Source organism: Prenolepis imparis, unplaced genomic scaffold (assembly GCF_030444845.1).
Source record: "Prenolepis imparis isolate NDT839.2.m4 unplaced genomic scaffold, iyPreImpa1.0 SCAF_240, whole genome shotgun sequence".
Lineage (NCBI taxonomy): Eukaryota > Metazoa > Arthropoda > Insecta > Hymenoptera > Formicidae > Prenolepis > Prenolepis imparis.
In genome coordinates, this window is record NW_028141398.1 from 1 (window position 1) to 17,443 (window position 17,443).

The 17,443-nt window shown below is 29.9% G+C and overlaps 1 protein-coding gene and 1 long non-coding RNA gene across 2 annotated transcripts; both read left to right on the forward strand.

The window, feature by feature from the left end:
* Positions 1-49: 49 nt before the first annotated feature.
* On the forward strand, positions 50-887 carry LOC145948099 (uncharacterized). The gene is made up of 2 exons (XR_014427274.1): positions 50-508; positions 721-887. It is a non-coding gene; the product is annotated as an uncharacterized LOC145948099 (long non-coding RNA).
* A 1,726-nt stretch (positions 888-2,613) lies between these two features.
* On the forward strand, positions 2,614-6,555 carry LOC145948098 (CAAX prenyl protease 1 homolog). Its single transcript, XM_083057857.1, has 6 exons — positions 2,614-2,881; positions 3,282-3,428; positions 3,526-3,729; positions 3,850-4,365; positions 5,358-5,501; positions 5,604-6,555. Exons 1-6 carry the CDS (start codon positions 2,780-2,782, stop codon positions 5,820-5,822), a joined length of 1,332 nt encoding a protein of 443 aa, XP_082913983.1. The 5' UTR covers positions 2,614-2,779; the 3' UTR covers positions 5,823-6,555.
* Positions 6,556-17,443: the final 10,888 nt, after the last annotated feature.

The window sequence follows — 17,443 nt, forward strand, 5'->3', positions numbered from 1 at the left end:
AAGCAGTGGTATCAACGCAGAGTACTTCGCGCGCTTAGCAACCGTGTAACATTATACTGTTTCTTTTCGCCGCATGCTTAGTAACGACATAAAACTGGGCTGTCTCTTCTCGCCGTCGTCACGCGAATTGGCCGATCTTTATTAATTAATATCTCTCTTATTATTGAGAATATCGCAAAATGGTAGAGGACTTTTCTACTCGGTTTAACTAGCTCTACCTGCACACGACGGTTGATGCGACTATTACCGGACACCCTGTATATATATATATATATATATATATATATATATATATAACTAAAAATACAACAATTTAAATTTATGGAATTTAAATTGTTACATTAAATATATGAAATGCACATGCTCAAAATATAATGTTTTTATAGGCAGAGGCTGAAGAAATGTTGAACAAAAAGCGTTTCAAGAAAACGTAAGCAACATACAAGGCAGAGATTTGCCAAGATGGAACCTGCTTTGGAAGAACAATTTGCAACAGGACATGTCGTTGGTATGAATATCTTATTTGTTTAATAAAGTTTCTTCTGAAAATTAATATTTATCAATATATTTATCTTTTTTATTTAATTAATATTTTCATTAAACACTTGTCAAAAGATTGTTAATGCTTATAAAATACTTATTTTTCAAATACTTAGTTTTATGTATGTATTTTGAATTTGATAAGAATGTGATTTGAATGTAAATTACTTCATTTTTTAGCTTGTATATTAATAAGCACACCCGGTCAATATGGCAGAGTCATTATGATGGCTATATTCTAGAAGGTAAAGAACTTGAATTTTATATGAGAAAAATTAAGAATAAAAACGAAATAAGGATGTTTTATAAGAAAAAATTTTGAAATATAAAAATATATAAAAACCCTATTCTGCGTCTTATTATTTTTATTAAGAAACTTTATATAAAATTTTATCTATATATATGTATACACTCTCGGCCAAAAAAGCGATACATTTGAAAAGTAGTAAAAAATTATGAAAGTTCAAGAATTTATAACTTAGCTAATAATTATGATATCAAGATGTTTAAAAAACGAAAATGAAGCTTGAAGTCTGTAATTTGAGAAAATTTTAGTGCTGATTACGTGTAATGATCAGTTTTGCAATGACAAATGACAGAGTGAGAACTTGCAAAACTGATAAATATATAGAAGGTCCACTTTTCTGAATTGCGGCGTGAATCAGTTGATGTAGCTCGATGGGATAAAATAGCACGTAAAAATTCAAACTTTTCTCTTTAAAATGATCTTTGGCGAAACTCCATACGATAATTTTTCGCTGAGTTATCTTAATTTGAAAAAAGTTAGTTTTTTAACAACAAATTATGATTTAAAATGTGTATCTGCTACCTTTATCAATTCGAACCGTTGCAATTCTATTCAAAAATGTTACACTGAATGCGGGGTATCCCGAAGCGATGCAAATCGGTTAACTTTAATCTCCGGTTAAACTATATCTTTGTCTCTTTTTAGATATGTTTTTAAAAAGAGACAAAGATATAGTTTAACCGGAGGTTTAAATTAACCGACGTTGGTAGAAATGGGCCTAAATATACTTTTATCCGAGTTTTGAACAATATATTATGATTATATATATGATGATATATATATGATTATATATAATCAATGTTTATTATTAATAATCAGAGACGTGCATGAAGGCTGGTTTATAGAAGCCGTAAACTTATTTCCGTAACTGTAAATTTAAGGATTCAACCAATTACGTTGCCGAATCAAGCAACGCGATTGGTTGAATCCTTAAATTTACGGTTACGGAAAAAGTTTACGGCCTCTATAAACCAGCCTTTAAGGGGATCCTAAAGTTGGTTCTGCCGTACCGACAGAAAGTGAGGTTAGAATCGACCATAAATCTATTTATTGGCTATACAGATTGTTTTTTACCTGAAATTGAAACGCTTCGCCGTTTGTTAATATTAATACTTTAATTGTGCGAAAGGATTGATCAATCTGTATAGTCAATCAAATTATAAAGAGTATATAACTAGTTGTATACTCTTTATAATTTGATTGACTATACAGATTGATCAATCCTTTCGCACAATTAAAGTATTAATATTAACAAACGGCGAAGCGTTTCAATTTCAGGTAAAAAACAATCTGTATAGCCAATAAATAGATTTATGGTCGATTCTAACCTCACTTTCTGTCGGTACGGTAGAACCAACTTTAGGGCCGGTATTCATAGTCGGTTCTTATATTTAAGACTGTCTTAGTACAATCTTAAGATGTGATTAACCAATCACAGAGCCGTATTTGCATCTTAAGACATTACTTAAGACAGCCTTGAAATAAGAACGGACTAAAGCCTAGTCTACAATAGAGTCGTAAGGTCGTAAACGTAAGAAATTGACCAATCACAGTCGATTATTCTCCTCGAATTCAACTGTGATTGATCAATTTCTTACGTTTACGACCTTACGACTCTATTGTAGACTAGCCCTAAGCGCCCAAACCGAATGCACCCAATGTACGTGCGCTGGCCCTTACTGCTCGAAAGTGCGCATGCGCGGCTACTAAATCACGAGAGAGAGGCAACCATATTTTCTTTCTTATTTCCTCCGGACATGTTTCTCTGTCGAAAACAATAGTAGACTGACAATAGGCATTCCCCTTTCATTTCTATATGTTCTATGTTTTAAGCTCGTGACTCTCGTTCAACGCGAATTGGTTAAGGGGCGAATTCGATTCTTGATATTATAGCAGTGTGATGAGGATATTTTAATACGTATATTGCCGAAAATGGAGATATTTGTGAATTTTATAGAGAAACATATTCTCGGGGCGATTTTATGGGCGATATGGCTATTGTATATTTGGAATCATTATTTAAATTTGCGTCAGGTATTTGCATCAGCTTCTAACTTTTTATTCTAACCTTTTTTCGATTTTTTCCAATGATGAATTTTATTACTATAGCAGAATAGACGCTTGCGTAAAATATATGTAATTCGTATTTAATTAATAAGAATTAATATTATATAATTATTTTCTATTAGAATTCATATTAGTATTATATTTTGATTAAAATTTATTATTCTTTTGCATTTAATATTTATTACGTTTATATTGTATTTTTCCACATTTAATTATTTTATACATATACAATTATTATACAAAAGATTGGACACAAAAATTTACAAGTTTATATAATTAAAATTATAAAATAGAAGTTTATATAACTAGAATTATTATATAATTAAAGTTAATATTTTTCATGTATAAAATTTTTTAAATGTTACAGAGAAGATTGATGCTGCAATTGATTGATTTACCAAAATCTGTTGAAGGATTAATGGCTAAAGATGTGTACGAGAAGGCTCGTACATACGCATTAGATAGAAATAGCTTTGGTATTGTACAAGATATATATTCTAAGATTTTTAATACGGTGAGAATTATTTGGATAAATTATGATTATAATCAAAGGAAATTTTATAATATTTATTAATCTTTATCTTATACTATATAATAGACTGATTTTACAGATAATTCTAGTAGCTTATGGTTATTATTATGCTTGGCAATGGAGCATCGAAATAGCCAAGTACTGCGGCATTAATCATGAGAACGACATACTGCTAAGCGCAATATGTATGTTTATTATAAATATTATTTCTCACATAATTAATCTTCCATTAGTGATATATGATACTTTTGTTTTGGAGGAGAAACATGGTTTCAATAAGCAGGTAAAATTCTTTACATAATATACATATTTTGCAATTAGAGTTCTTCATCTCTCTTCTCGAACAAAATAGGATTTGATTAAAACGAGATTCTCTTAATTAGTAAATGTCGTTTGTTTTCAGACAACCGCATTTTTTATTAAAGATGAGATTAAAAAATTTATTGTATCCCAAATTATTGCATTACCCCTTTTGTGCGGTATGATTTGGATTGTGAAAAATGGTGGCGACTATTTCTTCTGGTATTTGTGGATATTATCGGTGGTGGTTTCGTTATTTATGATGATCTTGTATCCGGAAGTAATAGCGCCTTTGTTCGACAAGTATTCACCATTATCCGATGGCGAATTGAAGCAAAAGATTGAAGAATTGGCGGCTTCTTTAAAGTTTCCCTTATACAAGCTGTTTATAGTTGAAGGTTCCAAGAGATCGTCACACAGCAACGCCTATCTGTACGGTTTTCACAAACATAAGAGAATTGTTCTTTTCGACACTCTCATTAAGGGCTATTGCAAGAAAGATGATGGTGATTCTGACAAAGATTGCGGCTGTGAAACGAACGAGATACTAGCAGTGCTTGCACATGAATTGGGCCATTGGAAACATAATCATACTCTAAAAGGATTTCTGCTCAGCCAGGTAAATAATATCGTAAAATATATAATATTAAGTCTATATCTATTATAAATATATAATATTAAGTCTATATTTTTTTACACCAATTGTCTCCTCATTATTTTGCGTATAAAAGTATTGAGGTAAGGTCATCGAAAAATGAATATTTTACGAGATATTTTATAGCTTATGTAAAAATTGTCAAAGTATAAAATATTTTTTATTACTTTTTTTTATTTTTATAACTTTTTATGCCAAATATTGTGAGAAATCGATTTATATAAAAATAATTAAGGTGGTTCCATTTAAAAGAAAACTTAGGTTGACTTTCAAATGACCTTGACAAATAATTTTAATTAAAATTCAAGATTATCATTTTCCCTCGAAATCTTTTAACTTTTGTATGAAATATTTTCTCATTGCAGCCATAGAGCGCATTCTGGGAGACACTATTAGCGCTGACAGCGTCGTTCTATCTTTGTTACTTACTGAAAGTTGAACAAAGACAGCATGCTAATAGCGCTAAAAGCACGCTCCCCGAACCTAGCCTAGCCATAGTTTCAGCAATATTTGACTATATTAATTGAAATAAAACACTCTATACAGGGTGTTTCAGACCTGGCGGAAAAGTTTTTAACGATAGATTGCTGGGATCATTTGGAGACGATTTTTCCTCAGCGAAAATGTCGAACAAGGTCATTTTTTGCATGGTCCCAATTTTTGCCATCATGTATCTTTGTAACTAAGCCTTAAATTGAAATTCTATTAAAGTAAACTCTACCTGAAATTAACTGAAGAATGTGGTTTTGTTAATATTTTATTTCCACAAGGCTTAGTTTTGCAAAAAAGCTTTTATTTTCAACCGCTTCTAACTCGAAAATTATTGATGCCTCGACATTTTCGATGAGGAAAAATCGTATTCAAATGATACCAGGAATTTCATTAAAAACTTTTCTTCCAGTTCTGAAACACCCTGTATATATGTATAGTATAAATATAAAATTTTTTTTTTTTAGATAATGTTTGTAGCCAACTTTGTTATGTTCGCAAAACTCCTACGATATACACCAATGTATAACGCTTTCGGTTTTACGGATTCCCAGCCTATATTTATTGGTCTAATTATTGTAACAATGTATATTTTGATACCATTAAATACGGTAAGTATTAAAAAAATTTTCAAATTGCAAATTTGCGCATTTAAATTGCGCATCAAATAAATTTATGAAATATTTTTTAAAATCTTCCATAATTTCTTCCAGGTCTTTAATTTCATTAGCGTAGTAATTGGTCGAAGATTTGAATTTCAAGCAGATGAATTTGCTACGAAATTAGGTCATGGCGAGGCTTTGAAAGCAGCTCTGTTAAAACTGCAAAAGGACAATTTGGGATATCCCTTGTTCGACAAATTGTATTCCAGCTGGCATCATTCGCATCCGCCTATCATCGAGCGTTTGGAGGCGATAGATAAAAAAAAATAAAGGCCAAAGTCTTTCAATTTACACAATTATCATAACTACTAGTTTGCAGTCGTATAAAATGATGTTCCGTAGTGTATCGATATTGATTGTTATTTAAATTATTTTAGTATTTTACACTCGACGGATTTTTTTTTGGTTTAATTTTATTTTGTTATTTTCCAAGAGTTGAGTGAACGTAAAGGCAGCCGTAAGACAATTATGCTTCCTGTTTTTTATAATATAAAATGTTAACATGATTTCAACATCTATTCTTGGCTCTATATCCACATTTTCTAGAATCTAATTAAAATAATAATAGACTTCTGATTGTATTTTACTAGCGTTCAATGTTTTTATATACTACATATTTTCTTATAGTTTTGCATTTGATATTTTATATGTATAAACGTTTTTCCAATACCATTTATATAAATCGTAAGTGATGAGCACGATATTTTATAAGATATTTTCTCTGTATTTATAGGGATATATCCAATTAGAAAATATTTCGCATTTATTTTATTTTTTTCAAAGCAAAGTAATCTTTGTATCTTATTTACCGTTTGAACTTGTGCACTACTGTTAAGATTGCGCCATTATGTTTATTATAATATATATGCATACAAATTATAAGTGCTAGTATGTATAAAAGTATATACTTTCGTATGTAATAAATATAAAATGTAAATTCTGAAGTTGATATTCCACATTTTTACAGTACAGAAATTTGTAAAAATATATCTCTTACGAATAATTCATATATTTATTCTTGTTAATAAACATTACAGTTTTTTTTATATATATAACGTTCTTAAACGCATATTGAAGAAGACATTAAAATTTTCACATACACGCACGCACACATTTTTTCTGATATATTCTTATAATCCAATTCACAATATGATAATATGACAACATTAAAGGAATAATCTATCTGTATGTGCGGTCTCATCTTTTTTATAATACTAGAACAACACAAGCGCGCGCTACGCGCGCGCCATTTCTCGATTTTATATAAAACTAGAACAACACAAGCGCGCGCTACGCGCGCGCCATTCTTCGGTTTTATGTTTATTAAAAAATAATATAAAATTTGTTTAAACTCGATTAATATTTTTTCATAGAAATCAACTGATTAAAGCGTTAATTTGGTAATTAAATTTTAAAATAATATGTTAAAATATTAAAATAGTAAAATGTTGTAAAATTGTAAATAATATGTTATAATATCTTATTCTCGATTAATATTTTTTGATGGAAATCAGCTAATAACTTTCAAAAATATTAATCCAGTTTAAAGTATTATAACATATTATTTAAAACTAATATTATTATTTTTTTAAATTTTATTTTGAACAAACTGTCAAACTGCTAATTCTCGCGATAACAGCCTCTCGATGCTACGAATATAACATACAACGCGAATCTTGACAGCCAATAAGCATCGCGGAAAAGCGACAACAATAAGTTTTGATATATGCGAGTATCGATTTTACATATCTTTTTTAGAAAAGAAAATAATTCAACCTTTTTGTCACGCAATTACTCTGCCATGAGCATAAAATATTAAATTCGAGTCAAAAATAATAAAATAATAACTCGCACTTTATATATCGTAATTTTATTATGCGCAAAGTAAGAATGTAGAGAAATTAAGTAGTACGAGTCAACAATTTCTCAGTACGCCTTTTCGTCGCGCAATCATTTAATCATTAACATAAAATTATAAATGCATGAATAGTGTATTGTTTGCAGATTATTTTGGTACCATAAGCATACCAGCGTACTACCTTTTTGGTCTAATAAACGTAAAATTAATCCGCGCCGTATGCGATCCGCGGCTTAAAAGTTTCAATTTTTAGTATTTTAAAACGCGCCAAAAATTATTCATTTACATATTTCAACAGTACGTTGCCTGCACATTACGATGGTAAAATCACCATACCAGCCTACAAACTTCTTGGGATAATATACGTAATATAATTGTGCGCCGTATGGGATCAGCGGCTTAAAAATTTTAGTTTTCTATATTTTAAAACGAGCCAAAAATTAATCGTATATAGTAAGTTTCAATAGTGTATTGTTTGCAGATTATTTTTGTACCATAAGCATACCAGCGTACTGCCTTTTTGGTCTAATATACGTAAAATGAATCCGCGCCGTATGGGGTTCGCGGGTAAAAAATTTTAATTTTCAATATTTTAAAGCGAGCCAAAAATTAATTTTTTATATATTTCAACAGTACATTGCCTGCACATTATGATGGTACCATCACCATACCAGCGTACTACCTTTTTGGTCTAATAAACTTAAAATGAATCCGCGCCGTATGGGGTTCGCGGGTAAAAAATTTTAATTTTCAATATTTTAAAGCGAGCCAAAAATTAATTTTTTATATATTTTAACAGTACATTGCCTGCACATTATGATGGTACCATCACCATACCAGCGTACTACCTTTTTGGTCTAATAAACTTAAAATGAATCCGCGCCGTATGGGATCCGCGGCTTAAAAATTTTAATTTTCAGTATTTTAAAACGCGCCAAAAATTATTCGTTTACATATTTCAACAGTACGTTGCCTGCACATTATGATGGTACCATCACCATACCAGCCTACAAACTTTTTGGTGTAATATACGTAATATAATTGTGCGCTGTATGGGATCCGCGGCTTAAAAATATTAATTTTCTATATTTTAAAACGAGCCAAAAATTAATCATATATAAGTTTCAATAGTGTATTGTTTGGAGATTATTTTGGTACCATAAGCATATCAGCGTACTACTTTTTTGGTCTAATAAACGTAAACTGAATCCGCATCGTATGGGGTTCGCAGTAAAAAAATTTAAATTTTCAATATTTTTAAACAAACCAAAAATTAATTTTTCATAAATTTTAACTGTACATTGTCTGCACATTATGTTGATACCATTAACATACCAGCCTACAAACTTTTTGATTTAATATACGTAATATAATTGTGCGCCGTATGGGATCCGCGGCTTAAAAATTATAGTTTTCTATATTTTAAAACGAGCCAAAAATTAATCGTATATAAGTTTCAATAGTGTATTGTTTGCAGATTATTTTGATACCATCAGCATACCAGCGTACTACCTTTTTGGTCTAATATACGTAAAATGAATCCGCGCCGTATGGGGTTCGCGGGTAAAAATTTTAATTTTCAATATTTTAAAGCGAGCCAAAAATTAATTTTTCATATATTTCAACAGTACATTGCCTGCACCTCAAAAATTCATCGATTATACATTTTAATAGCACATTGATTACAGAATTATTTGGTATCAAGCAGACACCAGCGTACAAATTTTTTAATATGATATACATAAAATAAGGATGCGTCGCATAGGGTCAGCGGCAAAAAAGTATCCATTTCTAATATTTTAAGACGAGTCAAAAATTCATCGATTATACATTTTAATAGTACATTGATTACAGAATCTTTTGGTACCATGCAGACACCAGCGTACAAATTTTTTAATACGATAAACATAAAATAAGGATGCGTCGCACAGGGTCCGCGTCAAAAAAGTATCAATTTCTAATATTTTAAGACGAGCCAAAAATTCATCGATTATACGTTTTAATAGTACATTGATTACAGAATCTTTTGGTACCATGCAGACACCAGCGTACAAATTTTATAATACGATAAACATAAAATAAGGATGCGTCGCACAGGGTCCGTGTCAAAAAAATATCAATTTCTAATATTTTAAGACGAGCCAAAAATTCATCGATTATACATTTTAATAGTACATTGATTACAGAATCTTTTGGTACCAAGCAGACAACAGCGTACAAACTTTTTAATTTGCTTTACATAAATTAAGGATGCGTCGCATAGGGTCAGCGGCATAAATGTATTAATTTCTAATATTTTAAGACGAGCCAAAAATTCATCGATTATACATTTTAATAGTACATTGATTACAGAATCTTTTGGTACCAAGCAGACAACAGCGTACAAACTTTTTCATTTGCTTTACATAAATTAAGGATGCGTCGCATAGGGTCAGCGGTAAAAAAGTATCGATTTCTAATATTTCAAGACGAGCCAAAAATTCATCGATTATACATTTTAATAGTACATTGATTACAGAATTATTTGGTACCAAGCAGACACCAGCGTACAAATTTTTTCATTTGCTTTACATAAATTAAAGATGCGTCGCATAGGGTCAGCGGCATAAATGTATTAATTTCTAATATTTTAAGATGAGCCAAAAATTCATCGATTATACATTTTTATAGTACATTGATTACAGAATCTTTTGGTACCAAACAGACACCAGCGTACAAATTTTTTAACTTGATATACATAAAATAAGGTTGCGTCGCATAGGGTCAGCGGCAAAAAAGTATCCATTTCTAATATTTTAAGACGAGCCAAAAATTCATCGATTATACATTTTAATAGTACATTGATTACAGAATCTTTTGGTACCAAGCAGACAACAGCGTACAAACTTTTTCATTTGCTATACATAAATTAAGGATGCGTCGCATAGGGTCAGCGGTAAAAAAGTATCGATTTCTAATATTTCAAGACGAGCCAAAAATTCATCGATTATACATTTTAATAGTACATTGATTATAGAATCTTTTGGTACCAAGCAGACAACAGCGTACAAACATTTTCATTAGCTATACATAAATTAAGGATGCGTCGCATAGGGTCAGCGGTAAAAAAGTATCGATTTCTAATATTTCAAGACGAGCCAAAAATTCATCGATTATACATTTTAATAGTACATTGATTACAGAATTATTTGGTACCATGCAGACACCAGCGTACAAATTTTATAATACGATAAACATAAAATAAGGATGCGTCGCACAGGGTCAGCGGTAAAAAGTATTGATTTCCAATATTTTAAGACGAGCCAAAAATTCATCGATTATACATTTTAATAGTACATTGATTACAGAATCTTTTCGTACCATGCAGACACCAGCGTACAAATTTTTATAATATGATAAACATAAAATAAGGATGCGTCGCACAGGGTCGGCGTCAAAAAAGTATGAATTTCTAATATTTTAAGACGAGCCAAAAATTCATCGATTATACATTTTAATAGTACATTGATTACAGAATCTTTTGGTACCAAGCAGACAACAGCGTACAAACTTTTTCATTTGCTTTACATAAATTAAGGATGCGTCGCATAGGGTCAGCGGTAAAAAAGTATCGATTTCTAATATTTCAAGACGAGCCAAAAATTCATCGATTATACATTTTAATAGTACATTGATTACAGAATTATTTGGTACCAAGCAGACACCAGCGTACAAATTTTTTCATTTGCTTTACATAAATTAAGGATGCGTCGCATAGGGTCAGCGGCATAAATGTATTAATTTCTAATATTTTAAGATGAGCCAAAAATTCATCGATTATACATTTTTATAGTACATTGATTACAGAATCTTTTGGTACCAAACAGACACCAGCGTACAAATTTTTTAACTTGATATACATAAAATAAGGTTGCGTCGCATAGGGTCAGCGGCAAAAAAGTATCCATTTCTAATATTTTAAGACGAGCCAAAAATTCATCGATTATACATTTTAATAGTACATTGATTACAGAATCTTTTGGTACCAAGCAGACAACAGCGTACAAACTTTTTCATTTGCTATACATAAATTAAGGATGCGTCGCATAGGGTCAGCGGTAAAAAAGTATCGATTTCTAATATTTCAAGACGAGCCAAAAATTCATCGATTATACATTTTAATAGTACATTGATTACAGAATCTTTTGGTACCAAGCAGACAACAGCGTACAAACTTTTTCATTTGCTTTACATAAATTAAGAATGCGTCGCATAGGGTCAGCGGTAAAAAAGTATCGATTTCTAATATTTCAAGACGAGCCAAAAATTCATCGATTATACATTTTAATAGTACATTGATTACAGAATTATTTGGTACCAAGCAGACACCAGCGTACAAATTTTTTCATTTGCTTTACATAAATTAAGGATGCGTCGCATAGGGTCAGCGGCATAAATGTATTAATTTCTAATATTTTAAGATGAGCAAAAAATTCATCGATTATACATTTTTATAGTACATTGATTACAGAATCTTTTGGTACCAAACAGACACCAGCGTACAAATTTTTTAACTTGATATACATAAAATAAGGTTGCGTCGCATAGGGTCAGCGGCAAAAAAGTATCCATTTCTAATATTTTAAGACGAGCCAAAAATTCATCGATTATACATTTTAATAGTACATTGATTACAGAATCTTTTGGTACCAAGCAGACAACAGCGTACAAACTTTTTCATTTGCTATACATAAATTAAGGATGCGTCGCATAGGGTCAGCGGTAAAAAAGTATCGATTTCTAATATTTCAAGACGAGCCAAAAATTCATCGATTATACATTTTAATAGTACATTGATTACAGAATCTTTTGGTACCATACAGACACCAGCGTACAAATTTTTTAATATGATAAACATAAATTAAGTATGCGTCGCACAGGGTCCGCGTCAAAAAAGTATCAATTTCTAATATTTTAAGACGAGCCAAAAATTCATCGATTATACATTTTAATAGTACATTGATTACAGAATCTTTTGGTACCATGCAGACACCAGCGTACAAATTTTATAATACGATAAACATAAAATAAGGATGCGTCGCACAGGGTCCGCGTCAAAAAAGTATCAATTTCTAATATTTTAAGACGAGCCAAAAATTCATCGATTATACATTTTAATAGTACATTGATTACAGAATCTTTTCGTACCATGCAGACACCAGCGTACAAATTTTTTAATATGATAAACATAAAATAAGTATGCGTCGCACAGGGTCCGCGTCAAATAAGTATCAATTTCTAATATTTTAAGACGAGCCAAAAATTCATCGATTATACATTTTAATAATACATTGATTACAGAATCTTTTCGTACCATACAGACACCAGCGTACAAATTTTTTAATATGATAAACATAAATTAAGTATGCGTCGCACAGGGTCCGCGTCAAAAAAGTATCAATTTCTAATATTTTAAGATGAGCCAAAAATTCATCGATTATACATTTTAATAGTACATTGATTACAGAATCTTTTGGTACCAAGCAGATAACAGCGTACAAATTTTTTAACTTGATATACATAAAATAAGATTGCGTCGCATGGGGTCAGCGGTAAAAAAGTATCGATTTCTAATATTTAAAGACGAGCCAAAAATTCATCGATTATACATTTTAATAGTACATTGATTACAGAATCATTTGGTACCAAACAGACACCAGCGTACAAATTTTTTAACTTGATATACATAAAATAAGGTTGCGTCGCATAGGGTCAGCGGTAAAAAAGTATCGATTTCTAATATTTTAAGACGAGCCAAAAATTCATCGATTATACATTTTAATAGTACATTGATTGCCGAATCTTTTGGTACCATGCAGACACCAGCGTACAAATTTTTTAATATGATATACATAAAATAAGTATGCGTCGCATAGGGTCAGCCGCAAAAAAGTATCAATTTCTAATATTTTAAGACGAGCTAGAAATTCATCGATTATACATTTTAATAGTACATTGATTACAGAATCTTTTGGTACCATACAGACACCAGCGTACAAATTTTTTAATATGATAAACAAGAATTAAGTATGCGTCGCACAGGGTCCGCGTCAAAAAAGTATCAATTTCTAATATTTTAAGACGAGCCAAAAATTCATCGATTATACATTTTAATAGTACATTGATTACAGAATTATTTGGTACCATGCAGACACCAGCGTACAAATTTTTATAATATGATAAACAAAATGAGGATGCGTCGCACAGGGTCCGCGTCAAAAAAGTATCAATTTCTAATATTTTAAGACGAGCCAAAAATTCATCGATTATACATTTTAATAGTACATTGATTACAGAATCTTTTGGTACCATGCAGACACCAGCGTACAAATTTTTATAATATGATAAACATAAATAAGGATGCGTCGCACAGGGTCCGCGTCAAAAAATTATCATTTTCTAATATTTTAAGACGAGCCAAAAATTCATCGATTATACATTTTAATAGTACATTGATTACAGAATCTTTTGGTACCATGCAGACACCAGCGTACAAATTTTATAATACGATAAACATAAAATAAGGATGCGTCGCACAGGGTCCGCGTCAAAAAAGTATCAATTTCTACTATTTTAAGACGAGCCAAAAATTCATCGATTATACATTTTAATAGTACATTGATTACAGAATCTTTTGGTACCATGCAGACACCAGCGTACAAATTTTATAATACGATAAACATAAAATAAGGATGCGTCGCACAGGGTCCGCGTCAAAAAAGTATCAATTTCTAATATTTTAAGACGAGCCAAAAATTCATCGATTATACATTTTAATAGTACATTGATTACAGAATCTTTTCGTACCATGCAGACACCAGCGTACAAATTTTTTAATATGATAAACATAAAATAAGTATGCGTCGCACAGGGTCCGCGTCAAATAAGTATCAATTTCTAATATTTTAAGACGAGCCAAAAATTCATCGATTATACATTTTAATAATACATTGATTACAGAATCTTTTCGTACCATACAGACACCAGCGTACAAATTTTTTAATATGATAAACATAAATTAAGTATGCGTCGCACAGGGTCCGCGTCAAAAAAGTATCAATTTCTAATATTTTAAGATGAGCCAAAAATTCATCGATTATACATTTTAATAGTACATTGATTACAGAATCTTTTGGTACCAAGCAGATAACAGCGTACAAATTTTTTAACTTGATATACATAAAATAAGATTGCGTCGCATGGGGTCAGCGGTAAAAAAGTATCGATTTCTAATATTTAAAGACGAGCCAAAAATTCATCGATTATACATTTTAATAGTACATTGATTACAGAATCATTTGGTACCAAACAGACACCAGCGTACAAATTTTTTAACTTGATATACATAAAATAAGGTTGCGTCGCATAGGGTCAGCGGTAAAAATGTATCGATTTCTAATATTTTAAGACGAGCCAAAAATTCATCGATTATACATTTTAATAGTACATTGATTGCCGAATCTTTTGGTACCATGCAGACACCAGCGTACAAATTTTTTAATATGATATACATAAAATAAGTATGCGTCGCATAGGGTCAGCCGCAAAAAAGTATCAATTTCTAATATTTTAAGACGAGCCAGAAATTCATCGATTATACATTTTAATAGTACATTGATTACAGAATCTTTTGGTACCATGCAGACACCAGCGTACAAATTTTTTAATATGATATACATAAAATAGGGATGCGTCACATAGGGTAAGCGGCAAAAATGTATCAATTTCTAATATTTTAAGACGAGCCAAAATTTCATCGATTATACATTTTAATAGTACATTGATTACAGAATCATTTGGTACCAAACAGACACCAGCGTACAAATGTTTTAACTTTATGTACATAGAATAAGATTGCGTCGCATAGGGTCAACTGTAAAAAAGTATCGATTTCTAATATTTTAAGGCGATCCAAAAATTCATCGTATATATATTTCAATATTGTATTGTTTGCAGATTATCTTTGTACCATAAGCATACCAGTGTACTACCTTTTTGGTCTAATATACGTTATATAAATCTGCGCCGTATGAGATTTGCGGCTTAAAAATTTTAATTTTCGATATTTCAAAACGTGCAAAAAATTAATCTTATATACATTTTAACAGTACATTGTCTGCACATTATTACGAATTATGCGTGACTGCATGCATATATCGCGGTAATATATGTCGAAACTCATTTCTACTGCGCATTCGGAATTCGAATTATATCAAGATTATCGAAAAGTGTCGGACGAAATATATTTGTGACTCTAATTAAGAAAATAATTTTTGTTTTAAAAATTATATCTACGAAACCTTAATTGTAAATTTGTATTCATGTCTCACTTCTATTCTTAACTTAATAAATATACTACTTCTTAATTAAATAAATATATTAGAAAGTATTAATATAGTAAGGTAATTAAATTTTAAAATAGTAATATGTTATAAAAATTAAAATAGCAATATATTGTAAGTAATATGTTGTAATATCTTATCCTCGATTAATATTTTTGTTACAGAAATCAGCTGATTAAAACGTTAATTTGCTAATTAATTTTTAAAATAAGAATATGTTATAACATTTAAAATAATATGTTTTAAATAATATGTTTTAAATAATGTAAATATATAATTCCTTAAACTCGATTAATATTTATAACAGCTATCAGCTGATTTCTGTCAAAAAATATTAATCTAATATTAATCTAATATTAATCTTTTTGGTCTAATATAAGTAAAATGAATCCGCGCCGTATGGGGTTCGCGGGTAAAAAGTTTTAATTTTCAATATTTTAAAGCGAGCCAAAAATTAATCTTTCATATATTTCAACAGTACATTGCCTGCACATTATGATGGTACCATCACCATATCAGCCTACAAACTTTTTGGTCTAATATACGTAAAATAAATCCGCGCCGTATGGGGTCAGCGGCTTAAAATTTTAATTTTTAATATTATGCGTAACTATATACATATATCGCGGTAATAGATGTCGATATTCATTTCTACTGCGCATTCGCAATTCGAATTATATTAAGATTATCGAAAAGTGTCGGACGAAATATATTTATGACTCTAATTTAGGAAATATTTGTCCTTAAAAATTGCTACGGAACCTTAATTGTTAATTTGGATTTATGTCTCACTTCTATTTTTAATTTAATAAATATATTACTTTATAATTAAATGAATAAATTAAAAAATATTAATATAGCGAGCTAATTAAATTTTAAAATAATAATATGTTATAGTAATTAAAATATATAGCAATATGTTGTGAATAATATGTTGTAATATTTTATCCTCGATTAATATTTTTGTTACAGAAATCAGCTGATTAAAACGTAAAATTGCTAATTAATTCTTAAAATAAGAATATGTTATAACATTTAAAATAATAATATGTTTTAAATAATGTATTATAATTCCTTAAATTCGATTAATATTTATAACAGCTATCAGTTGATTTCTGTCAAAAAATATTAATCGTATAGATAAGGCATTATAACATATTATTTATAACATTATTATATTAAATTTTATAACATATTTTTATGTTAAAATTTAATTAGCAATGTAATGCTTTAATCATCTGATTTCTATCAAAAAATATTAACCAAGTTTAAACAAACTTTATATAAAAATATTAATTTTTTATTTAAAATCGAGGAATGGCGTAACGCGGGCTTTTGTTATTCTAATCTTTTTCTAAAAAAGACATTAAGTCGATTCTCGCAAGTATTTTTGCCTTTTTTCCGCCAAAATATTAATCAAGTTTAAAGTATAATAACATATTATTTAAAACATTATTTTATTTTACTTTTTGGACTAACTGTCAAACTGCTAATTGCTAACCCTCGCGATGACAGCCTTTCGATGCTACGAATATAACACACAACGCGAATGTCAAAAATATTAATCAAGCTTAAAGTATTATCACATATTTAAAACATATTATTATTTTATTTAATTTTATTTTAGACTAACTGTCAAACTGCTAACTGCT